This window comes from Sus scrofa, chromosome 1 (genome assembly GCF_054392235.1).
Source record: "Sus scrofa isolate SSC_HxYL_T2T_F1_AM1 chromosome 1, Sscrofa_HxYL_maternal_Yorkshire_Landrace_v2.0, whole genome shotgun sequence".
NCBI classification, from domain to species: domain Eukaryota; kingdom Metazoa; phylum Chordata; class Mammalia; order Artiodactyla; family Suidae; genus Sus; species Sus scrofa.
In genome coordinates, this window is record NC_139383.1 from 285,944,328 (window position 1) to 285,971,068 (window position 26,741).

The 26,741-nt window shown below is 54.3% G+C and overlaps 1 protein-coding gene across 7 annotated transcripts in view; it reads right to left on the minus strand.

Moving 5' to 3' along the window:
- Positions 1-491: 491 nt before the first annotated feature.
- The window catches only part of AK8 (adenylate kinase 8), a 128,047-nt gene continuing 101,797 nt past the window's right edge, over positions 492-26,741 (minus strand). For 4 of the 7 annotated variants that reach the window (XR_014830010.1, XM_085000224.1, XM_021070832.2 and 1 more), the window contains 2 exons: positions 2,562-2,642; positions 492-827 (listed from right to left, as the gene is read on the minus strand). Coding sequence is in view for 6 of the 7 variants with exons in the window: in XM_085000224.1 (XP_084856350.1) it covers positions 590-827; positions 2,562-2,642 (319 nt within the window). In the remaining variant the exon portion in view is untranslated. Of the gene's footprint in view, positions 828-2,561; positions 2,643-16,900; positions 17,072-26,741 lie in introns of all 7 variants that reach the window. The other 3 variants (XM_085000216.1, XM_021070821.2, XM_021070826.2) reach the window with 1 other exon arrangement.

The following is a 26,741-nucleotide window of genomic DNA, read 5'->3' on the forward strand; positions in this document are numbered from 1 at the left end:
AGCCACACGTGGCTCTTTACATTTAAATGAGTGAAAATTAAGTACCATTTTTTAAACATCTTCTCAGTTGCCCCAGCCACACGCCCCTTGCTCCACAGCCACCTGCTGCTCGCAGCCACGTTGAACAGAGAGCACGCCCATCACCCCAGAGAGTTCTACCCGCCAGGCTTCTCTGGAGACGGTGGCTTTGGTAAAATTACACTTACTGAGAGTGTGGCGTGTGCCAGGCTCTGTGCTGAGAGCGTTGCCTGCATCCTCATCTAATCCCACAGCAACCCCGTGAGGCAAGTACTATTCTGCCCCCATTTCGGTTGTGAGAAAAGAGAGGCTCTGAGGGCCTGTGACCTCCCAGGCCGCACGGCCCCCCCAGTGCTGCAGCCACAGCTCCTCCAGGGCTGCCCCGGCTGCCCCGCTCCCCTTCACCGCCTCCTGTGCTCCCAGACCCCAAACAAGGCCCCCTGCCAGCCTCCTGGCCTCAGGACACACGAAACGGCACCTGGCACTCTTTATTGGCCTGGCGGAGCTTCCAGAAGGTGGCGGGCGAGGGATTAACTTTGTTCGCCTGGGGGCTGCTCCTTGCTCCGGCGCGTCAGGGGACTTTGTTGGGGAGGGGGTTAATGATCCCGCTCTCCAGGTGCTCGAAGACCGTGTAGGGGTCCTGGTCCCCGTTGAGGGGGAGGACCGGCTGGTAGAACTGCTCCAGCTCGGCCGAGGTCCTGCAGAACAGGTCCATCTTCAGCTTGACCTGCTCTTCCGTGTCCTTTGGGTTCTGCAGGAGACGGGCCTGGATTTCCACGGTGGGAGGTGGCTTGTACATGAGGTGGTACCTGCGGGAGGAGGGGAAGCAGGTGACGCAGCCACGGGCCATGCAGAGGGCGGGGGAGGGACCACGGTCACCTACTGCGCAGCAAGCGGGTCACCACCGCCACCGCCGTCCAATGCCGCACCAGCTGTGTGCACGCCCTCGGCCAGGCCGGGAGCCGCAGAGGGACCCCAAAAGTGGTCCCTTCCCCCGGCCAGAGACACACATCAGTGGCAGGACAGGGTACGGTGGCAGAGCGAGGCCAAACTCCCGTCCTTGCTTCTCTCTCCCGCTCTGCCTTCAAACGGTATCTACTGAGCACCTGCTGCATGTCCGGCCCTCGTCTGCTACTGACGACGCGGTGGCAGGTCCAGTGGGGGACGGGGCATTCCCGCACCAAGGGTGAGCAGAGATGACCGGAAATGCCGCGGCCACGGTTGGAGAGACCCCGGGCCAGGGCACCACCCAGGCCACCTACTTGACATGGGTCAGCAAACCAGCGTCCCCCGGCAGCAAGGTGAGAGATCAGGCCTATGGTTTAGAAAACTCCTGGTATTTCCCTCCTGCCCCTCCTCACTCCCTGCGAAGAAACGTGGCCTGGTTACTGCCGAGGATGGAAGCTTCTACCTCTTTGCAATTGCAGGGATTTTATTGTCTTTTGTTTTTTCAAGGCCTCGCCCATGGCATATGGAGGTTCCCAGGCTAGGGGTCTAATCAGAGCTGTAGTCGCTGGCCTACACCACAGCCACAGCAACACCAGATCTGAGCCGTGTCTGTGACCTACACCACAGCTCACGGCAATGCCAGATCCTTAAGCCGCTGAGTGGGGCCAGGGATCGAACCCGAGTCCTCGTGGATACTAGTCGGGTTCATTAACCACTGAGCCATGATGGGAACCCCTGCAGGGACTTTAAGTTGTACTTCTGGAGTTCCCACTGTGGTGCAGTGTGTTAAGAATCTGACTGCAGCAGCCTGGGTCACTGCGGAGGCTTGGGTCGCTCCCTGGCCCAGTGCAGGGGGTTAAAGCGGTTCAGATTCGATCCCTGGCCCGAGAACACCCATAGGCAGTGGGTGCAGCCAAAAAAACATTGAGTTTTATTTTTTGTTGTTGTTTTTGTCTTTTTAGGGCCGAACCCACAGCACATGGAGGTTCCCAGGCTGGGGTCCAATCCGAGCCACAGCAATGTAGGATCCGGGCCACATCTGTGACCTACACCACAGCTCACAGCAACGCCGGATCCTTAACCCACTGAGCGAGGCCAGGGATTGAACCTGTGTCCTCACGGATCCTAGTCAGATTCGTTAACCACTGAGCCATGATGGGACCTCCAAAACGCTGTGTTTTCACAGTGACACAGCGCTGTGCTTGGGCAGATGCACCACCAAACTCAGGGTCTCCCCCGTGGCTGTGGGAGGGCTCAAAGGTGGCCTGGTTCCCAGGGGATGTGTCTCTACAGCAGCCACACCTGGGACACACTACGGTGACAGCAAAGGGCCATTTCACACGCTGGGGTCAGAGCTGAGCCTGGACAGATGGGCGAACGTTTCAAAACTGCACGAGAACCCCGGACATTCATTTTGTTTTCACTCTTGCAGAAAAGAGGGTCACGGACTGCGTGGAGTAGCGGGTGACCCCCTTTTCTAGAGTCTTCCGTCAGTTGTCACCAGCATCCTCTCTGAAGAAGCCCTGCCCTGGTACCGGGCAGCCAGAGGGAGAGGGGGTCCCGGGTGGGCCGTGGCCCCGGGAGTCCGCACAAACCTTTCTCCTGTGACAGGGTCGGTTCTTCTCAGGGTCAGCCGCTCCAGGATGGAATCAAATGGCACATTCAGGAAAAACACCCTGGGGGGACAATAAGCACAGAGGTCAGCAGGAGGGGACGCAGGCCCAAAGCTCTCGGACCAGGGTGGGCCCCAGCCCCCAAGACTGGGTGGAGCCTTGGGGGCCATTCCTCAGGACTCGGGGTACCAGGCCCGGGGTGGGGGTGGTCACGGGGAAAGGCGCGGGCAGGGCCTCCCAGCTGTGGAAGCTCTCTGCACCCTGATTGGGGGCCAGCTCCCAGCTCCCCTCACTCCCGTGGGGGCATCACTCAGGTGAGTGTTGGGGAGCAGGCGCCCCATCCTTTGGGGAGGACGGCGTGTTCTCTGGAGCCACCCAGACTTGGGTTAGACTCTTACCTCCAGGAGGGACCCGCTGTGGGACCTCGGGCCACTAACACAACTGCTCTGACTCGCTTTTCTCACCTGCAGAATGGGGCTGGCAGTCATTGCTGGCGTTGGAGATGTGGGAGGAGCCTAAGTGTGGGGCGAGCTCAGCGCCGGTCTGAGCGCCCTGGGTGCGCCACTCGGCAGCGGGGGGGTCGTCGAATCCCTCCTCTTACTGGAACCCCGCCCTGAGGGTCCGGTCCCCGACTGGCCCCCCGAGAGAGGCGGGGCTGCTCATGCTCACTTCCTCTTTCAGAAAAGAGCCCGGGGCCCAGGGGAGCAGGACTCTCCAAGTCAAGTGACCGAAGCAATTGTCCACATCGGAGCCCAGCGGAAAAGACACAGCGCCCGCGTCTGATGCCGCAGGACCGGGCGTGTCTGTGAACGCGCCTCCCGAAGCCCTAGTTCGAATGGTTCGAACAGAGGGGGGAGGGACATTTGGGTCCTCACACCTGGGGAGGGGCTGCTGGTGGCCTCTGGTGGGTGGAGGCGGGGATTACAAAGGGCAGGACAGCCCCCAGCGCCGTGAGGGACATGGGACCGGTGGGAGCAGCTGCCTCTCTGGCTGGAGGAGGCAGGCGGGGGTGAAGGCCTAAGGGTTCTAGCTCCTGCCCACAGCTCTAACCCAGGCCCTGTCTTCTGGTGTTAAACCATCCCAGTTTACTTTTAAGTACTGAGTTCTGGAATATTTCATCTCTCCCTTACCGCTTACTCACTGCCATTTAATTAGTTCATACCTATATTTCGTGAGCACCTGCTGTGTGCCAGGCACCGCCCTCAGCCCCTGTGTTTACCAGCCATCATTATGGGACAGAGGCAGGGCAGTGAACAGGGTTGCCATCCCAGATACAGGGTCCCAAGACTGAGGCAGCTTCCACTGGGACAACATCGGTGAGAGCAACCCCAGTGTCAACACTTGCTGTATGCCCAAAGCCTTGTTCATTCCACTTCCAAGTAAGTGAAGCATCTCTAAGTTGAAGAAAAACATACTCAGAGATTTCCCGCCTTCACTCCTGGCCGGGGGTCTTTTTAGAACAGATGCTCTGCCTCCTCCAAGTCAGTGAACAGAAGGTGCCCTCCCCGTCATCCCCGGAATTCACCAGATGTGTTGATTGGGCACCAGGAGGCCAGGCTTTGGTGTATCCAGTGGGTCCATGAGCCACCCTTAGGGCCCCCGGCCAGTGTTGGGACCCTCGGGAAGCCCCAGGAAACATGAGTGAAGGAATGGAGAGGCGAGTCAGCTGTACATGGGTCTAGTGTTCTGTCTACACTGGCTCTGCCTACTGCCTGACTCTTCTCCCACACCAGCCAAAACGCTCAACCAGCAGGTAGGGTGGAGAATGATGCTCAATTCCAGGAAGGGAAGGGGTCTGAGATGTGTGCCTCTAACTCCCAGGGACCAGCTACATCAGAAGCCCCTTGGGATCTGTGATTTTCAGGATGCCAACACCCTGGCCCAGAAGGGCTGATCCAGAAGGTCCTGGAGAGAGCCAAGAACCAGCCCCCCAAATCTGTGACTGGGAGCTGCCACCTCAGAGAACACCTGGGCCAGGGATTCTCAACCCGGCTTCCTGGCCCCCCGGACATTGGATGTTAACTGTGGCCTCTGTGCATTTTCTGGGAGGGGACCCGTCTGTGCTGCTCAACAGATTCTCAAAGGGGCGCTGGTTCTTCAAAATGGTTTGAGTCACTGATCAGAGCTTTACGGAGCCATGAAGGACACGGATGCTGCCGACGGCAAGGAGGTGGCCAGGCCGGGCTGCCCCAGCTGCCACACACCGACCCATGCTCGCCGCTTCCAGTGATCTTTCTGAGCCTGCAGTGAGCCACCAATGCCTGCTCAGCCCTGTGACCTGTTTGGAGTTATCCCACCCAGGGCTGTGGGGCTGGGCACGAGGGAGGCCCAGCTATGGCCAATCCAAGTGCTGGCTCCTCCTGACCACAGGAATTGGGTCACCATGCAGACAGATACAAACCAGGCCAATGAGAGGCCACCCCAAGGCTTGCCAGAGAGAAAGAAGCTTCATTTGTTCTGGGGCTGCTAAGCGGTTGCACCCAGAGACCCCACACCACCACCTGAGAACAAAGCCCACTTCAAGAGAGCAGAGAGATGGCGAGAGACACTGCTTGGGGCCCTGGATCAAGCTATGCCTGAAGCCAACACCCCTCAGTGTTTCCCTGACATGAACACACACATCTCTTTCGCTTGAGCCGTTTAGAGCTGGGTTCCCTGCAGTTGTTATCCAGAAGCCACCGAGTCACCTCATCCTTCAGTTCCACTTGCTTCTGGGAAATGCGTGAACTTGGAAAAGGCGTCAGATGCGAGCCAAATGCTCTCCTTCCTGTCCAGCCTCTCCCACGGCCTTTCTTCCCCTCTTGTTTTGCCCATGCTGTGTGCTGAGGTTCACTTCTGCCCAGTTGCCAAGAAGCCCCCCTCTGATACCTGATGAGAGTGGCAGCCAGCCCTCCGCCAGGCCAGCGCAGCCTGGGGGGGCGGGAGCCGCGGACATCCACACGGCGACAAGGAATTCCTTTCACAACGTGCCGCGAAATAACAGCCACCAAAGAAAACATGCGAGATCGGGGGGCGTCTGAACACGGGGAGCGCGGGTGTTTCATCCCTCACACTCCGAACATACACCCCTCCCCGCACCCCCAGAACTTGCGAGGCCCAACAGCGACACCAAAACGCGGCTGTCACCGCGGCTGGCGGCTGACGGTGCTGCTCCGGATGCCGACGCCAGTAGAAAGGAAGCCAGTTTGGAAAAGCCCTGATAATTGATGCTGCTTCATAAACAAACAAGCCCAACTGAAAGATTTTTAACCCAGCATCTCAGGACCGCGTGTCGTCATTCAAGGGAACGGCTCGTGAGAGGCTGGCAAGATCAGAAACACGAGGCACCAAATCGGTGCTTGAAACACATCGCTGGGAAAAGCTTCGCTGAGGCGGAGCTGTGCTTCCAGGCTGGAAGCTTCTGATTAGCCAGGCTCCCGGTGGCGCCCCGAGGCCAGGGCCGGGGGGCGGGAGAGCGGGGTGCCCAGACAGCTGTGCGGGGGGGGGGGGGCCCGCATGCCCCCACCTGCGGTATTTCTTTGTCTTCTGCTACTCACTTAAGCCAACAGCCAGAAAAGGGAGGATGGGAAAGCCAAGGAAGCACAGCATATACCCCAAGCGGGACGAGCCCGGGTCACCAGGGGCGGGACCTACACCTGCTGGGGGGCTTGCAGAACTTCAGGCTGGCGGCTGCTACTCGCTCGCTCCTTGAAGTGGGGTCCTCGGGCCAGCAGCACGGCACCAGCTGGGCGCTCAGGCCCCGCCGCCCGCCGTTGGATCAAAGTCTGTGGTTTAACACCGTCTGCAGGGGTTCGTGTGCTCGCGGAGGATGGAGGCGCGCCCCTCTGCGCCCGTGTTGCCCGGATCGGTCTGAGGTTGAGAATCACCCCGAGGGCTTGTCTAAAACACAGATTCCGACCTGAAACTAACACAGTACTGTAAATCAGCTATACTTCAATTTAAAAGAGAAAAAAACAGGGAGTTTCTGTTGTAGCTCAGTGGGTTAAGAATCTGATTAGGGCGTTCCTGTCGTGGCTCATTGGAAACGAATCTGAGTGGCATCCGTGAGGACGCAGGTTTGATCCCTGGTCTCGCTCAGTGGGTTAAGAATCCGGTGTTGCCATGAGCTGTGGTGTAGGTCACAGATGCGGCTCAGATCCCGCGTTGCTGTGGCTGTGGCGTAGGCCGCAGCTACAGCTCCGACTTGACCCCTAGCCTGAGAACCTCCATATGCCGCAGGAGAAACAAACAAAGCAAAAAACCCCACGAAAACTAAAAAACAAAAAAATCAGATTCTGATTCTGGGCACCCCTTCCAGAACTTCCAAACCAAAACTTCCAGGGGAGGGGCTGGGAGGTGTGTGTCTCTAAGTCAGCAGCTCAGGTGATTCGCCTGCTCAGGCAGGTATGGGAAGCCTGGCTCTATTCCGAGGTCTCACCTTGGCCAAATTCTGGACCTACCAGGGGAGCTCGGAGATTATGGAGGCCTGGGCCTCCCCCAGAGATTCTGCTATAACTGGCCCAAGGTGAGGCCTGGGAGGGAGAGATATTTAAAAGCTCCCCAAGTGCTTGCAGTATGCAGCCAGGGTCGAGGACCACTGCTCTGAAACAATCGCTCAGTGTACAAAATGAGGAAACCGAGTCCTGGAGAGGGAGGCTCACACGCTGTCACCCAGCGCACCGATGGCAGCTACCAGTGACAAGAGGGCTCTCTTGAGCCACCTTCTTAGGACCCCTCTGATTGCGCCGCCTGGGGCTCTGCCTGGGGAGCAAAGGAAGCCTTCTTCCTCAAAGGCCTTGAAGTCCCCCAGCTCCAGAGCTAAAGCCACTGCAAGCTGAGGGATAGAATTCTCTCCGGACCCATGGACAGATTTGATAAACTGAGAAGTGTGACATACACTAACTGACTTTATTGTAATTATTTACTTTTTGGCCGCATCTGAGGCACGTGGAAATCCCTGGGCCGGGGATCAAGCGGTAACGACGCCAGGTCCCTACCTACGGAGCCACCAGGGAACTCCAACGAAACTGACTTTAAATGAATGTGGTGCCCAGGTCTCCATCACAGCAACAAGCCCCTACTACGTGCAAATCTCCACACAAAGCAGCACGTGTTAACTACATCGAGATACTACCTCACGCCCATCAGGACGGATGTTATTCCAAAACCACGTGGGGGTGACGACGTGGAGAGAGCGGAGCCGTGTGCCGTGCTCGCGGGAATGCCAAATGGCACAACCGCTGTGAACAACGGTATGTCAGTTCCCAGAGAAATGAAGCATGGAATGACCAAGGGATCCAGCTATTCCACTTCGGACATATACCCAAATAAGGAAAGACAGATATTGGAACAGGTATTTGCACACCCAAGTTCATTGCAGCATGATTCTCAATAGCCAAAAGGCAGAAATAACCTAAATGTCCATCAGTGGATGAGTGGAGAAACAAAATGTGGTATATACCACAACAGAATAGTATCCAGCCTTAAAAAGGAATGAAATCCTGCCACATGCTACAACGTGGGTGAAGCTTGAAGATGTTACACTAAGTGGAATAAGACGCAGAAGGACAAAGGTTGCATGATGCTACTTATATGATGCCGCTTATATGACGAGTCGGATTCATGGAGACAGAGAGTAGAAGGGTGGGAGCCAGCTGCTGGAGGGGAAATTCAGAGTTGTCGTCTGGGAGGTGGGACAGAGTTTCAGTTTGGGAAGATACCAAAGTGCTGGAGAGAATGTATTTAATGCTACTGAACTCTATACTAAAAAAATGGTTAAAATAGGGAGTTTCTGTTGTAGCACAGTGGAAACAAACCCAACTAGTATCCGTGAGGACACAGGTTCAATCCTTGGCCTCGCTCAGTAGGTTAAGGATCCGGCATTGCCTTGAGCTGTGGTGAAGGTTACAGATGCAGCTTGGATCTGGCATGGCTGTGGCTCTGGTGGAGGCTGGCAGCTGTAGCTCCTACTGGACCCCTAGCCTGGGAACCTCCATATGCCGTGGGTGCAGCCGTAAAAGAAGAGAAAAAAAAAAGGGTTAAAACAATACCTTTTATGTTATGTATATTTTGCTGCAATAAAAAATAAGCACTATGGTGTGATTAATAGATGCCATAACAAAGGTGGGGGGAGGTGGATTTCTGGCCTCGAATAAACTTACCATTGAATGAGGTTCTGAACATACATACGTATATAAATAAATGGATGGACCAAACAATATGAACCATGTGATAGTACTAATTCTACCCTAACTACAATGCCAATGCTACGCAAACTCAGAAAATAGAAGAGAACAAAACTTACTTTACTAGGCAGCCTTCCCCTGATACCAACAACCAGACAAAGACACTATAAGAAAACTAGAGACCGATATCCTGTGTGAATACAGGTACAGAATGCTCAGTAAAATACTAGCAGATTGAATCTAGCAATAAATGAAAAGAATAACACATTATAACCAAGTAGGGTTTGGCCTGGTAATGAAAATCCGGTTCAATTTTCAAAAATCAATCAATATAACTGCATTATTAGACTAAAGAAAAAACTATACAATCATCTCAATAGTTGCAGGAAAAGCATTTAATACAATTTTATATCAATTCCTGATAAATATTCTAAGCAAACTAGAAATAGAAGATAACTTCCTCCTCAATCTAATAGAAAGCATTTATCAAAAATTCAGATAATATCCTACTCAAAGGCAGAATGCTTTCCCCTTAAGATTGGGAACGAGGTCAGGATGCCCATTTTCAAGACTCATTTGACATCTTACTGGAAGTCCTGGATAGCTCAATATGACAAGAAAAGGAAATAACAAACAAACAAATTGAAAGAGAAGAAATAAAATTGTCATATTTGTAGATGACATGATCATCTAACTAGAAGCCCCAAAGAATCTTCAAGGAGGCTACTATAACTAATAAGTAGGTTTAGTGAATTCAAAGGATACAAAATCAATAAACAAAAAAAACCCCAACTTTTCAAGACACTAGCAAGAAACAATTGGAAATTGAAATTGTATAGCACCATCTACAATAATGTAAAATGACATACTGAGGTATATAAAGCTAACGAAATATACACATGGTCTGTATGATGAAAACTACAAAACGCTGACGAAAGACATCAAAGACTTAAATAAGTATGGAGAGCTATACCATGTCCATGGACTCAGGGACTCAATAAGGTTAAAAATGTCAATTCTAATAGAGATACAGATTTAATGCAATTCTAACCCAAATTCCAAGACGGTGTTTTGAAGATTCCACATAAGTTAATTCCCAAATTTATATGGAGGATGTTTTCGGAAAAGAATTAGAATCACTAAAAATACTGAAAAAGGAGAACAAGTTGATTTCAAGGCTTACTTCAGAGATACTGTAGTCAAGACAGCATGAGCGTTGGTGAAAGGCTAGACACAGGGATTAAAGGGACAGCAGAGAGTCCAGAAAGAGACTCACACAAATATGACTGATTACTTTTCATCAAACTGACCACTGATCAAAAGTAATCAGTCATATTTGTGTGACTCTATTTCACAGGTCAGTGGAGAGGTGATTTTCTCCGCTCAGTTGTGCTGGAATAACTAGACATCCATATACAAATAATGGCAACAATAACCTCGACCCACACCTGACACTATCCACAAAACTTAAGTCAAAATGGATCACGGGAGGAGTTCCTTTGAGGCACAGCAGGTTAAGGATCAGACACGGTTACGGCAGTGGGCAGAGCCAAAATAAAATGGATCATGAGCCTAAATAGAAACCTGAAACTACCAAACTTCTGGAAGAAAGTCTTTGTGCCCTTGGATTAAAGATTTCCTACATATTATACCAAAATCATGATCTGTACATTTTTTAATGTACAGATTGGATATCATTAAAAAGTCTAACAATTTAAGGGAGTTCCCATCGTGGCGCAGCGGAAACGAATCCGACCAGGAACCACGAGGTTGCAGGTTTGATTCCTGGCCTCGCTCAGTGGGTTAAGGATCTGGCGTCGCCATGAGCTGTGGTGTAAGTTGCAGATGCAGCTCGGATCTGGCATTGCTGTGGCTGTGGCAGCTCAGGCCGGCAGCTGTAGCTCTGATTTGACCCCTAGCCTGGGAACCTCCACATGCCACAGGTATGGCCCTAAAAGGACAAAAGACAAAAAAAAAAAAAAAAGAAAGAAAGAAAATCTAGCAATTTAAAACGTCTGCTCTTCAAGACATTAAGAAAATGAAAGAGATGCCGCAGACCAGGAGAAAATATTTGTGAAAACTATCCGATAAAGGATTTGTGTTCAGAATACATAAAAATGTGAATTATATATACAACTAATAACATACAGGAAAAGGCACAAATGAATCCCTTACCACCTTGTATTTCCAAAAGTGACATTCAAATTGGGAAGGTCTAGTCCAGGAAAACCATTTCCTGAAAAAGGCTCGAACACCTCCTCCTCCTTGCCCAGTCCCTTCAAAGCCTGGAGGGTGTGCTGGGCCAGCTGGAAGGCAGTGGTGCTGTCGGTGCTTTAAACCAAGACTCAGCCTCTGCTGCTCGGGATCCCTTGTTTAAAGGGATCTCCTCTCAAAGGGAACTGCAATGACTAAAGCAGAGAATCAGAGAGGAAAGAGAGCCACCAAGAAGAAAAGCACAGTGACAGCGACCAGTAGAATGGCCTGCTCGCCTTTAAGTGAAACCTGTGCCCACGGCACATCAGAGAGGAGAGGCGACGCCGAAGCTTTTGCAGAGCAGTCCTTGTAGGACGGGGACCTGTGCGGCGATGGTCAGCACAGAGCAGGAGTGACCACCGCTCCAGGCTCTCAGGACAAGGCCTCCTCCTAGTCCAAGGGCAGGGAGAGGTGGCATCGTGTCTAGAGGTGACTGCATTTGGGGACCAAGTGAGGCGTGGGCAAGCTGTTGGGGGCGCTCCTGGGAGTGAAGACGAATGGATCTGGGAGTGGCAAGGAGAAAGGGGCCCTGGGAGAGCCTGGTTAGAAGGAGCACATGAATTATGCACAGACTATCAAACAACAAAAAACTGGACCTCCCTGGCGGCCTAGCGGTTAAGGGATCTGGCGTTTGTCATTGCTGTGACTCGGGTCGCTTCTGTGTCGAGGGTTCGATCCCTGACCCAGGAACTTCCACATACTGCAAGTGCGGCCAAAAAATAAGAACTGGGTCAGCTGCAGAAGGACCCACACTGGGCACACTGTGGGTGGGGTCGGGGGCAGCTGTGTGAGGACAGGTGCCAGTCGTCTTGTCTGAACTGTGCTCTCCATGCAGGGATGTGGGTAGGGGCCGAACAGAGGAGCAGTGGGTGCGAGGATGAGCACGCGGGGGAACCGACCCTGAGGCTGCGGAAGGCCCCACTCCACCCCACGCCATCCCCGGAGACGGGCTCCATCCGCTGGGTGGGACGGCCCAGTCCTCCCTCCCGGCCACGGGCGCCGGCTGCAGAGTCCCATCACGGCGAGGGGAGCCGCGATGCTGGAGAGGGTCTGACTGGAAAAGGCTCCAGCCAGAGTTTTAAATTTTTTACTATGTATATTTTTTACTCTGACAAGAGCACAATTTGAAATGAAGGGCCAAACCTCTCAATCTCACTTCAAGCCCCCGTCCCCATCCCCGCGCATCAAGCTTCCCGCCCTCGGGTAGCGGCTGCGTGTCCCCTCCCTGCCCGCTCCCCACGCCTTAAAACACACGGCTCCTGCTGGCCGTTTCTTGTTTAAAACGGTGCATAATTGATAGCGGCAAATCCACTCTGCCCGTGTCTGAAATCTCTCCAGGGCAGGAAGAACGCGCCCCACGACTGTCAGTAACTGGAAAACGAGCGAGCGCGCCGGGCGGCTCAGCACACGCCATACAAAATGCAGCGGTCTGGTGTAAGGAGCGGGACCCTGGGATCAAACTCCTGCATAATCGTCTTCATTTTAGAGTCGTCCACGAACTTCCGCCTCCCTCGCCACTGGGAAGGAAGACAATAATTCCTATGCGCGCGGCCACCCCGACACTCCCTAGACGACCCTGACATGCAAGTGGCTGGAAGCCAGAAAGTTCTGCAAACTTTTCCCAAAGAGAAAAGCAAATGAATTTAAGGCCAAAATGATAGGAGACAAATGGAAGCCAGAGCCAGGAGCCAAGACTGCCCAGTCTGTGCCGGCGGGGGCGCCATCAGTACCAGGGGTGCTCAGCCTGGACGTGTGTGGATACAGGACTCTGGCTTTTCCAGCATCCAGGCAGGCCTGGTGTCCACACTGCTCCCACCACTACCCTCCCCGCTGCAGCCTTTGTGCCCACCCACGCTCAGCGAGTCAGCCATCCATAGAGGGCACTCAATGTGGACGGGGCCCCGGGCACCCACACTCAGCGCTGCCTTCTCTCTTGATCGTCCTCCAGCTCCGTGCCTGTGTCTGGGGGGCCTGGCTCTCCAGCCCACTGGTCTTCCTTGTGTAAGAAGGTCCTGCACGTTCCTGGAAGCCTGTCTTCCCCGGGCACTGGCTGGAAGCCACATGGCACCTCCCCCCTTGTGCTCAGAGCTCCTGCATCTATACAGGCTGCTTCGGGCATTGGGGGGGGGGATCCCCTCTGACAGTGGAAACACTGTCAACAACCACGTATAATGAACCTCAGTTCAGCCCCCCCAAGAACAGTCTCAGCACCCCGTGGTGTGGCCGACCTGTAGACGCTCCATTGCGCTCCCCCCCAAGAAAGAATCCGTGGCTCAGCTGCAAGGAGCGTGGTCAGCTGACAGCCTCCAGCTATAAAGGTCTTCCAGCTTTGAACTGTACGTTCTTGACTTTTTAAAATACGATATATTTACCAAGCTATAATTCACTCCCTTAAAAGTCTGCAGTGTGAGGAGCTCCTGCTGTGGCACAGCAGGTTAAGGATCTTGTGTCACCGCAGCTGCAGCTCGGATTTGATCCCTGTCCTGGGAACTTCCATACACTGCGGGTGGCGGCCGAAAAAGAAAAAGAAAAAAAGAAGCATAGAATACAGTTCTGTCCAGTGTATTGCCAGAGTGTGCAAGCATCCACACGAGGAAAGTCTAGATTGGCATCACGAAGGAAAGCCGGCACCCACGTGCAGCACCCTCATCCTCCGGCCCTGGCAACTGCTGGTTTGCTTCTGGTCTCCGAGGCTTTGCCGAATCTGGACACTTTCTGAACATGGAATTGTCCAGTGTATGGTCCTCCCAGACTCCATTTCGGAAAAACAAAACAACAGAGCAGCTCCTGAGCTTATTTTAAAGGTTACACATAAGAGTCCGTCTAAAGTGCGTAACAGATAACAACGACTTAGAAGATCCACGTGGGCCTGACCGTGTCGGCAGCCTCCCTTTCCAGGGCTCATCCCCACTGTCCCACCTGGCGAGGAAGCCCTGCTCCTTCCTTCTCCTGGCGAGCCGCGTGCAAGGACGGGCGGACCACATCTTGTTCATTCCTTCACCAACCGATGGACATTTCAACCCAAGCTTTTGAGCAGGCTCTTCTGGGGACGGCCCTTGGCCAGTGAATGGGCACAGAGGGGTGCCAGCACCTGGCCAGCTGTGCCCAACGTAGCCCTCCCTCAGGAGGGCCCTGCTGGGCCGGCAGAGCCTGGGTCGGGCTGCCTCCGGATGCCACAGCCCCCACCTGCATCCTGCTGCAGTCCCTGTTCCAGACTCGGTCACTTCCTCGTGACCCCTTTTCCACCCCACGACTGTCTCAGCGTCTCCCTCCAGGAGAACCCAACCTGCGCCACCTGCCCCGAAAGTCACTGGAGCCTTGGAGTATTCGGTCCCATTTAAGGGAACCGCAACGTCCTGTTTTCATGCCGGTGGCCCACCAGGCTGTCAGCTGGGAGCTCAGGGGAGGTGGAGAGAGGGGAGTGGCTAGGACCTGTGCTCTGCAGTCAGAAAGACCTGGGTTCAAGCTCCAGTGCCACCTCCCAGTCGCTGTGGGACCAGCCATTTCACCCTCCAAGTCTCCATGTGTGAGGATTTTTTTCTTTTTTTGTCTTTTTGCCTTTTCTAGGGCCGCTCCCGTGGCATGTGGAGGTTCCCAGGCTAGGGGTCAAATCAGAGCTACAGCTGCCGGCCTACGCCACAGACACAGCAATGCCAGATCCGAGCTGCATCTACAACCTACACCACAGCTCACAGCAACACCGGATCCTTGACCCACTGAGCGAGCCCAGGGATCGAACCCGCAACCTCATGGTTCCTAGTCGGATTCGTTAACCACTGCGCCATGATGGGAACTCCGAGGATCTTTTTTTTGAAGTACCTCACAAAGTTATTTTAAGGATTAAGTACGATGATCCATGCAATTGCTTAGTGTGTGATAATGAGACAAAATATTCATGGAGCCTAGTTCCAGCTACGCTTCTAAGCCTCGACCCACTTTCTCATGACCTCACAGGGGGATTATTATTCATCCATTCTAGCAGGTGAGAACACTGAGGGACAGAGAGGTTTAGCAACCTGTCAAAGTGCCCCAGCTAGAACATGACCGTGACAGTTAATCTTGTGTGTCAACTTGAATGGGACACAGGGTACCCAGATATTTGGTCAAATGGTATTCTGGGTTTATTTGTGAGAGTGTTTTCGGAGGAGAGAAACATTTAAATTGGTGGAATGGAGTTCCCCTCGTGGCTCAGTGGTTAATGGACCCAGCTAGTATCCATGAGGATGCAGGTCGATCCCTGGCCTTGCTCAGGGGGTTAAGGATCCGGCATTGCCGTGAGCTATGGCGTAGGTCGCAGGCACAGCTCAGATCCTGCATTGCTGTGGCTGTGGTCTAGGCCAGCGGCTATAGCTCCGATTTGACCCCTAGCCTGGGAACCTCCATATGCCGTGGGTATGGCCTAAAGAAATAAAAGACAAAAGACAAAAAAAAAAAGAAAAAAGAAACATAAATTGGTGGAATGAATGAAGCAGATTGCTCTCCCTGCTGTGGGTGGGCCTCACCCAATCAGTTGAAAGTCTAAATAGAACAAAAAGGCTGACCCTCTCCCCAGCGAGACAGACTTTCTCCTGTCTGCTTGCCTTTGAGCTGGGACACTGGCTTTTCCCAACTTCAGATCTAGTGCAGTGGGGATGGGACCAACACACTCAGGTACCCCCGTCTTCAAGGCTCCCTGGATCCCACTTTAGCCTTCCCACTTTCTGGTTCTTCCTAGGCTCCAGACTGCAGACTTCCCCCCCAGATCTTGTGACTTGTCCGCCTCCTAACCGCATGAGCCAATTCTTTACAATGAATCTTTTCTCTCTACGTCATACACGTCCAGTGGTTCTATTTCTCCGGAGAACCCTGACCAACATAGGGGTGGAGCCAGGATTCAAACCCAGGCAGCTGGTTCCAGCATCCAGCACAGCACTCCACTGTGAATCTGCTGAACGGAGGGGGAAGGAAGGAGGGAGTCTTGGCGTCCACTGCTCAGTGCAACCCCCACACCCCAAGCCCGAACGCCTGGCTCGGCTTTAGATCCCTGTGCTGCACCCAGAGTCAGGTGGAGTCAAAGCCACCTTCCTCCACTTTAAGCAGATCAGCTGGAAGGGACTCGAGGCAGGAGATGCTCTGCCAAGGGCGCCTCCACCACGTACCTTCTTCTTGGCTGCCCTGCCACAGGCGGGCCCCCCGGGCTAGAAGTGCGAGTTTGCTTCAAGGACCAGAGAGCGGCCTGTGCAAGATCTGGACCCTTGGGCTGCCCGGGAAACAAGTGCCTCTCCCGGTCACCGGTGCCCAGAACCGGGGAGCCAAGGGAGGAGAAGGTGAATTAATTTCCAGGCTTCCTTTCTCAAAGCCGGTCTCCTTCAGGGACCAATGGCCCGGTGAAGAGTTCCATAAGCACGGGAGTTCCTGTCGTGGCACAGTGGAAGCTAATCCGACGAGGAACCATTAGGACATGGGTTCAATCCCTGGCCCCACTCAATGGGTTAAGGAACCGGCATTGCCGTGAGCTGTGGCATATATCGCAGGTGCAGCTTGGATCCTGCGTTGCTGTGGCCGTGGCTGTGGCCGGCAGTCGTAGCTCCAATTCGACCCTTAGCCTAGGAACCCCTGTATGCCATGGGTGCAGCCCTAAAAAGCGAAAAAAAAAAAAAAAAGCACGTCCCAGACAGGCGCCTTCTCCACCCACTGTCAGAATCTCCACTCTTGGCTTTTCCACTATATCTGCTTTGATGAGGTGCTGCAGAGAAGCTTCTGCTTTAACCCTTTCCTCACCCGAGTGCTCCTCCATGAATCCACCTTAAAGCACACCACCTCTTGGCTTCAACTCAAATCCTCTGCCACTCAGGAATCGCTACCGTCCCCATCATCACCACTGTGGCAAACCATGACGTCCCATGTGCCCGGCACTGTACCAACCAGCAGAGCAGACGCACTGCCACACACGTGCGCTGGCCCATTGAATCCAAGTAAGGTGCTGTGATCCGAACCACATCAAGGATGAAAACCTCTGGCTCCCAAGAGGTTAAGTGGTGCCTCCAGGCTGGGCTGCAGGTCCGGCTGACTCTAGGTGGCTCTTCCGCTTCCTTCCTACAAGTAAAATAATACCCCTTGTTCCCTGTAGCTGTTAGAACATTCCTGAAGCCTCTGGGGGAAATCAGAAAATGGAAAAGGAACCCTGAAGCGATTTAGGAGGGGAGTGAGTAGGGTGAGGTCGACACTGTCAATGCCCCCTCGACCTTCAGACTCTCTGGACCCCACCTTCAAGCCAAAGCCACTGCCTCATCTGTGCCCATCACCTGAGGGGCACCGGCTGCCCCTGCGCTGGGACCCCCTCCTCCACTTGTCTCCCTGGGAATGCTGTGCACAGCTGCCTCTCAGGGTTAAAGAGAAATAAAGTGGATTCCAAAAGATCCTTCATCCCAGCCGCAGCTGTCTTGCCTAAGGAATCTGCCACCGTGTTTGTTAAACCCACACTTTAATTACTCCAAAATTATGTTAAATCCTTGCATAAATATTGCGACGGCATCTTCCGAGGAATTTCATTACAGTAAGCTGGGCTGCCGCCAGAGCTCTCGGTGAAAACGTAGGAGGAGAACAGACACAGGCGGAAAAGATATTGTTTTCAAGATAAAAAGGCAGGGAGGTGATCCTTTGTCAGACTGCCCGGGTGTCAAAGAGAGACAGGCTCTCCCATTTCACAGACGGAAGGGGGAAAATGCCCTTCCACCCTCTGATCTAATAGCTTTTTACTTCTCGGGAAACCTAAAGCGGAGGAAGTATTAAAAAGCAGTGGTATTAATTAAGGGGGAAAAGTCCATCAAGAGAACCCCAATATGTTTACAGTGTCCCCAGGAAACCGGGGAAATTCACAATCAAGTGTGTAAATGTTCTAAAAAAGGGTCCTGAATATTTTATGAATATTTGTCATAAAACAGAAATGATAACCGCTATGCAGAGCTATTAGAATTAATATTTATGCGCCCGCCATGAAATATTCATGGGGACAGAGAAAGGGGGGCCCCCGAAAGACAAGAATTAATTTACACTGGGCTCGGTTTACCCGCTGGCTTGATGTTTAAAGACGGCTGACAAGCCTCCCTATGAATCCGCCAGTCACTTCCCGCAGCCGGCGGAGTGGAGGGGGCGGGGGACGGGTCCGGACTGCTGACAGCTCACAGATTGAGTTTCTGACAGCCCTTGAAAAAACCTAAACGGCCCCCCACCTTTTTCGCCTTCTTCCGTTGCCCAAGGCACTCTGTTCTGCCACCGTGCATCCGCGCGCCCCTTCCATCTGCTGAAATTAACGAATTAATGAGCGAGATCCGCTTTACGGCGGGGCCCTCGGAATGTTTACCGGCGATTAAATTATAATGCAGGGCGGCTGTATAATTCATGAACCAATTAAAGGAAGTGTTAGTTGATTTGATGGGATGAGGACGTACAAAATGCATTTAACTGATGGGGAGCCACGGGCAGCCGAGGGCCGGCTCCCTCTCTCGGATTACGCGGCTAATTGCCGCACTTCGTGGGGCTGTCATTGATAGCCATGCATATTTCATTGTTCTCAAATACTTCAATTGTGTGCGTCCGTGTCGGGGCTGTAATGTGGAGAAGCCCGGCCAAACGCGGCTGTACTTGCAGCGGCCGGGCTGCAGCGAGGCCCGAAACCCGAGCTGGGGCCTCCGTTCCCGGCCATTAGGTGATTAAAAGGGCTCAGCCTGCGATCGCCTTTTGTTTGGCTAATGATTCTGGACGCTGGCTTCCTGACGGCGGCGGCAGACACGGGGGCCCGGACCCCCTTTCTCTGGGGTGGAGGGTGGGCAAGTCCGTAGCCCCCCAGTCGTGTCCAGAGAGCAGGGGTCTCAGGTCATGCACAGGGCAGTTCGCCGGGGACCCTCTGTAGCTAAGGCTTCCCTCCTGCCCAACGTTGTCCATTCACAGGAGGGGCCCCAAGGGGTTGTTACTTGCCGTGGGGGGCAGACCGGGCCCCGCCGTGAAGCTCTGCTGTGTGCGCGCTGCTGTGTGTGGACAGCAAGGGGATCCCGGCACTCAGGGAGCGGGAACGGCAGTCCGTGGCTCTGGGCTGAAGGACCGGGAGGGAAAGTGGGCCGGGGAGCTCTGGTTCTGAGAGATGCCATCTTCAGCCCAGTTCATTTCTGAGGCCTGGGGGTGAGCACCCCCGACGTCCCAGATGTCCAGAGCCCTGCCTCCACGGTGTGCCAGTCTTGGCAGCCTGGCCCTCCTCCAAAATGGCTCTGCTCTCTCCCCTGGCTTCTCGGTCTGGATGTCACATGAGCCTAATACGCACAGGGCACCCCTCCACCCAAATAAACAATTTGAGAACCTGTGGTTCATGTCTTCAATTCCCCGCTGGATACCTAAGGAAGAACTTCTTTTGCTCCCACTTCTGCACCCAGGGCTGGGAGGAGGGACCGACCGGGTGCCAGAAGCTGCCTCCTCGAATCAATGCTCAGACCCTTTCTCCACACGCAGGAGCTGTGTGATCCTGGGCCAGCCTCAGGCTCTCAGTCGCCTGGATTGGGGTGGGGGGGTAGGGATGAGGCGGGGGCTCGGGGGGAGGGATGGGGTGACGGTGGGGTGGCAACAGGTGGTGAAGATGAAGACACCTCATCCCTGTGCTTAGGGGTGGGTCCGCCCTGTGATAACCGCCCATGTTATTTCAGCCAATACTATTATCACGTGACAGAGATTCCGACCCACTGGGACATGGACGCGTTGCTGGGAAATGAAGCGCCTGCTGGTCTACCAGAAGGCCCAGGGTGTAACCTTCCAGTTACAGGCCTTGGGCATCTCTTTAACTCAATCCAGCTGGAAAGGTGGCAGCAACCAAGGGACCATGGGTGAGAAGAGCACCCAAACGGCTGCCACTTCAAGGATGGAGGCCAACAGAAAGCCAGGGAACTCAACCCAAACGTTCTTGAGGCCTACACTTGAACAGCAATGGGCAGTCCAGCTAGAGTGAATGCATTCCGTTTTTGTTTTCTGTTTGTTTGTTTTTTCTTTTTAGGGCCACACCCATGGCACATGGAGGTTCCCAGGCTAGGGGTCCAATTGGAGCTATAGTTGCCAGCCTACACCACAGCCACAGCCACGCAGGATCCTTAATCCTCTGAGCAGAGGCCAGGGATGGAAACCGCAGCCTCAGGGTTTCTAGTTACGTTCGTTTCGGCGGCACCACAACGGGAACTCCGGATGCATCCTGGTTTAAAATAAAAACCAAAGTCTCCTTTGGCAGGTGGTTACCCTGAGCGACCAACTGTCCTACAGACTTTCCAAACATGACCTTATTTCATCCTGCAGGATGAACAGTGGTGATTCTCAATGCACAAAAGGGGACACCGAGGCCCAGGGCAACCAGCCATCTTGGTTCAGGAATTTCTTCCAAGCAAATAAATACTTGTACAAGTGCAGAGATATATGCGTAAGACGCCCCGCTGCTGATTACTTACAATAGCCCAAAACAGGACACACCATACATGCCCACAGCCAGAGGGGGCTTCACAAGCTGTGGCAGCCTCATACTCTACAGCTTCGAACGGCAATGAGGCCGATCTAAGGTGCTGCCCGTGGAGAAAAGCCCAAGCCACAATCTTAAATTTAAAACAAGTTATGTAACAACGTGTATCACACGAGCTGCTTAACAAGAGAAGTGAATCTGGAAGGATGTCCATCAAACCAGCCACAGTGATTGCTGGGGGAAAAGGACTGAGAGCAGAAAAGGGGACTTTATGCATATCTGCCTTCTTTTCTTTCCTTTTCTTCTCTTCTCTTTTCTTTTACAATGAGAATGTTTTGTTTTTACAATTAGGGGAAATGCGAAGTTATACAATCACATGAAAAAGCTAGTTTTTAAAAAGGAAAATCATAGATTTTATGCTCAGGGCCAGTATCTGACGCCAACACACGTATGAGCAGACCAGGCTCTCGTGTGGATCAGACAACATACAGAACGATGATTTAATGGGTCCAGCACCAGCCTGACACCCTGACATCGTCATGGAGTCACACTTCATGTCACAAGAGCGGGCTGACCGGAGACGGGCCAGCACAGACGGCGGCCACCGAGAGGCACAAGCGGTGAGCTGACTCTGTGTGAAGACGGCACGGCTCACCTGGCCGCCCATGTGCCCAGGTGCAAGGGGAGCCAGGCGAGAAAGTGTACCACGCTCAGTGCAAACCAATGCCTCTGCTTTAGGAAAAATCAACTCACATTCATTCATTCAACAAATCCTGACCTAGTGCCCCCTGTGTGCCAGTCACCAACTGTCCCAAGTACCACAGAGTTCCTGCCGTCACAGAGCTTACAAGGTGCAGTTATATACGTACGAATAGAGACTCCCTGTTCCTGGCACCTGGGGTTGATCTGCTATTAAAAGAGGAAAAGATGCAGTATGAAAAGGCCAGGTGGCATCTAGCAGAGAGATGAGATGCACGATGGCATCGGGCACACTTGGTTCTGCCAGGCGAGGGAAGCACATTTTGACGTCTTCTGCGAACCATGTCCCCATGCGATGGCCGTTGTTCACGGGCTGATACTGACGGTCTTTGCTACAGACGTGCCACACACGCACGCTGGGTCATGGAATCTCTCTGCCCCGACTGATGGGTGTGGGAACCGGGGTTCAAAGCAGGGAGTGACCCTCCCAAGGTCCCGTCGTTAGTAACTGCAGACTTTCTGAGTTCAGCTTAGCGGGACACCCCGGGCTGAGCTGTAACCACTGGGCCACGGGGCCTCTCCAGATGCCCTGTGCAGATCCCCTGGGGACAGCTCTGGCTCATCAGACACCCCGTGCCAGGTGTCATGCCAAGGACGTGCAGACACACCTCACAGCAAGCCTGGGACCGACGTGTCAGCGTCACCCCATTTCACAGATGAGGCCACACCCTCCACTACCTCCAAAACCCCGCCATCACCCTCAAGGGAGACCTGTGTTCTGCCTCCCGTCTCGGTGGGTTTACCTGCTGTGGACATTGCGCAGCAGTGATCTCACACAGTGTGTGACCTTTGGGACTAGCTGCTGTCACTCAGTGTCATGTTTTGAGTACTCTTCATGAACGACCTTCAGAAGGAACTCTAAGACCAGTCCCATTTTACAGATGAGGAAAGAGAGGTTCTTGCCCGAGGCCACGAAGCCAGTCAAGGGCAGGGCCAGATCCGGACCAGGTTCGTCTCAGTCAAGGGCCCATAACTCTACCCACTCTGTGCCTACATTTCTGGTTTCCTTTAGACGACTTGTTTCAGGATGAGCTGACACAATACCGACACCTGCTCAGCTCCTGGGTGTCAGGGGCTGGCAGACCCCCGTCCCCTCACTGCCCCCTGCCCGACTCCCTGGCCACACGGCCTCCTTGCTGCTGGGAGCACACCCTCTGCACAGGTGGCCCTGGCTCTTGGTCTCCCAGTGGCCGCAGGGCCACCCCCCAAGTTGACCCACGACTCTGCCGAGATGTCTGCCCCCAGACCCCTGTGGTGAGTAGCACCCCGCCCTCTCAAGCCCCTGCTTTGTCCCCCTTGAGCCCCCTCCCTGGGAGACGTCACAGCTGCATATGTTTGTGTGACATGTGAAGGCACCTGATGGGTCTGGGTGTTGTCTGCCCTTCTGGCAGCTCCTAGAACACTGCCCGGCACACAGCAGGTGCTCAGCAAATGTTTCACTCAATTATGTTGTATTCAAGAATCTCATCCTTGGAGTTCCCGTCGTGACTCAGTAGTTAATGAATCCAACTAGGAACCATGAGGTTGCAGGTTCGATCCCTGGCCTTGCTCAGTGGGTTAAGGATCTGGCATGGCTGTGAGCTGTGGTGTAGGTCGCAGATGTGGCTCAGATCCTGTGTTGCTGTGGCTGTGGTGTAGGCCAGAGGCTACAGCTCCGTTCAGATCCTAGCCTGGGAACCTCCATATGCGGTGGGTGCAGCCCTAAAAAGACAAAAAAAAAAAAAAAAAAAGAATCTCATCCTTTGAAGGGTGGGTTAGAATGAGTTTGGGGGGGTGGGGTGGGCACAGCCACAAGCCAGAAGGACCTGTGGCTACAAAGGCCACCACACGGGGCAGGCAGGGTCGGTGCCTGCAAGTGCCATGTTTTTACCGCCTCCACCACCTGCTTCCCCCACTCCCGCCCCCCGACTCTGCTTGTGGGATTGACACTCAGCTCACTTGGAGTTTCTGCCATGGACAAGCTTCAGCGGGAGGCCCAGGCCCCCGGGTCCGCCTGAGCCGGCCTCACCACTGCTTCCTACCACCCTTGGGCCCCCACCCGCTGCGTTTCCTCCAGGCATCTCTCCAGAGCAGAGACCCAGCGGGAGACACACCTCTGCAGCATTCCTGGCACAATTCAAAGTCTTTCCAGAACCTTCCCACTCTGGGCAACTCCCCTCTGAGGGTGCATTCCAAGAAAGCCACTTGCTCTTTCTCCTCAAATGCCTAAAAGTGACAGGAAGCTCTTCCTTGTGGACCAGCAAAGACACAGGTTCAGATGCTACGACATCAAATAGGCTTCACCCGACGATCAGGTCACGACACTCACCCCGCCCGTCTGCAGCCTCGATGGGGGGCAGGGGGCTCCCTTGGGCCGAACCCCTCCTGAATCTGCACCTAGCTGCGGGTGTATCCAGAGACTGGGGCTTGTGGAAAGTGGATACAGACCACACCTGGACCTGACTGATCGCAGCTGGAGGAACCTGGGATCCGGGGGAGAAAGGACGCCTGCCCTGGAGGCCCCGCTCTCGGCCCAGCCCTGTTGCCTGGAGGTGCCAGGAGAAGACGCCCCTAATTGCCTACCGAGAAGCAACCCAGGGTTAAACTGTTTATCTGGTTACGCTCCTGGGTTAAACTTCTTACGTGACCCCCGCTGTGAGCTGAAACCTGAGCATCTAGATAAAGCTTTTCCACATCCTTGGCTGCAACTTAAAACTCCCGGGTTTCGATAGCCGCCTATGAATTAAACGTATTACTTGAGCCCAGAAGCCTACCCGCTCTGGAATAACCACCCCAGGGGCATCTGCAATAACCCCGTGTCTGTGTCGGGGTCCGGAGGCGCCGGGGGAACACGCTCAGAGGAGGGCTGTGCGGCCACTAACGCAGGCGCTGGGGACAGCAGTTGGGACAATGAATTCACAACATACGAAGTGCGGGGAGGGATTCGATACAATGTGTACAGTTAAAACCCTGCGTTTGTTGGTTTGTTTCAGCCAGGCCCGTGGCATATGGAAATTCCCGGGCCAGGGGTCGAATCTGCGCCATAGCAGCGATCTGAGCCGCTGCAGTGATGATGCCAGATCCTTAACCCGCTGTGCCACAAGGGAACTCCTTAAACTCTTTTTGTAGCGTTTCCCTGACAATGTCAGAATACACACACTATACCAAAATGTTACCAGAGGTTGCCCTGGATACTAGAAATACTCTTACTTGGCTACGTTTTCTGACTGTTTCACAACAAATGGACTCACACACATAAGGTGCGTGAAACATAGAGACAACCCCCCCACACCCGGAGTGTCTGCCCAGCTCCCAGGGCTCCCCAGCCTCACCCTGGCTTTGAGGGGCTGGGGCTGGCCGGCTCTCCAGCCTCGTCCTTAGCATGTCACAGCCTCCCGACTGCCCCCCATCCCGACTCCCAGATGAGCAGCCCTGGAACCGGCCTGGCTTCCTCCCGCCTGGAGCCTGGATGGCTCTTCCTCCCATCTCCCCATGGCTGGCTCTGAGTTTTCATTCGCCTCTTAGCTTAAATGACCCTTCCTCAGAGGTGCTGTCCCAGCTCCACGAACCTGCCCCCCGCCCTTCTCTGCCACGCCGTGGCCTCTAATTCCCCACGGAACTCTGTCTCGGCAGGTGTTTCTTGTTTCTTCTCTGCTCCTTGGTGTAGGGTCTTCTGGCCTCCTTCCATGCGAACGTTTGCCTCACTGCTGAAGCCCCGGGATCTGGGACAGGGCTTGGCAAAGAGCAGCCCGTAATAAATACCTACGGAACCTACACATCAATGCTCAAGTGCTGCCCTTATTAATAGGAAGAGCCGCTGCCGGATTGGGCTCTGGGCTGAGCACTCTGAATCAGGGCATCACAGGGCAGTCTCAATACTATTCTTGCCTCTTTTAGCCATGAGGAGTCAGAGGGTCAGAGAGGCAAGGTCATCTGTCAAAGTCGCCCTGCAGTGAGCGTTCACATCCTTACCCCTGCCCGTCCTGGGCCCTCTTCACCTGCCTCTCCATTACCAAGATGTCTGTGGGTGGGTGAGCCCGGCCCCGCAGGACGGCAGGCACTCACCCGCTGCCTGGCCCCAAGAGCAGGACCCCAGAATTTCTATCTGGGAAGGGCTTGGGTCAGTGGCCTGGTTAGAAGGGCTTCATGGGATGTGTCCGCAGTGGCACGCTGCTTAGATGGGCGGTGGCGGGGGTCGGGGGAGCAGAGCTGAAGCCATCCTGGACTCCTCCCAGGTGAGCACATCTTTGCTAGGCAAGGGCCCGCTGCAGCTCCAGGCGGGACAGGCCCGTTTCCTTGTGGAGGACTGGCGGGCATCCTCCCCACAGTGGCAGGATGGCACTGGATGGCAGGTCCCTCCTGCCTGCTGGGGTGGAATGGCCACCCCCCACCCTGAGTTCTTGACCACAGGAGGTAACTGCTCTCATTGCCTGTTCCTGCAGCCTCCTGGAGTGGCATTAAGGTGACAATGGGGACAGCAGGTGGCATGCACAAAGGTGTCCTGCCAACTCCGAATTAAGTACTACTATCACCTCCATTTCTTGATGCAGAAAGGGGGCCTGGAGGAGAAACACCTGGCTTCAGTTAGTGCAGCTAAGATGGGGCCGGGCCTTCATGTCACTCCACGGGGCTTCTCTCTAAGGGACCAGCTGCAGGCAGACCCCGAGGTCCACTCAGCTCAGTACAAACTCCAGGGAGGGGAGAAGCAAGGACGGCGAGGCCCGAGGCCCGAGTCCCTGCAGCCACGGCTACCAGGATGCAGCCACGGCTACCAGGAGCCGAAGGCGAGGTCAGGGGAGGGGAGGTGTGAGCAGATGGCTTTCTTTGTTGTTTCTGAAATGCCTCGGCCACAGGCAGGTGCAAAGTTGCATTTCGGTTCAGGACAGAAGTGGCTGTTTGCATTCGTTATCTTTGAGCAGGACCACAGATAAAAGAGGACAAGGATGGCGCGAATCAGCTTCCTGCAGGGGGACCCCAAGGTGACACCAGCTCCTAATGCTGTCATCAATGGGATGTTTGCCCCTCTGTGACTCCTGCCACGGTGTATCTGCAGCTGCTGGCTTGTCCCATGGCTGCTCCATGAAGGGGAAAGCAAAAGGCAGCCCCCTCCCTGAGCCGTGCCTGCCTCCTGGAATGCGCCAACCTCCTTGGGTGTGATTCCACATTTTTCCAACCACTCAAAGAAAGGGCCTCGTGACCAAACCGTACCGCTGACCCGATGAGCCACACTTTGCGGATGTTTTTATCGGCGTCTCCCCTTCTCAGCTGACCTGGTGGAGGAGGGGCTCACCTTCAGGCCAGGATCTTGATTTTGCCTTTCTTTCTTGGCCTGGCTGCAGCTCGGGCAACACCGGATCCTTAACCCACTGCGCCCGGCCGGGGATCGAACTCAAGCTGCCAGAGAGACAAGCAGCATCACGAACCCATTGTGCCGCAGCGGGGACTCCAGGCCAGGATATCAGGATTATTTAACAGAGTTCCATCTTTTCCGTGTGGCAGGGACCTGGAAGGCCGCGTGTCCTTGGCCCCTTAACAGTTTTC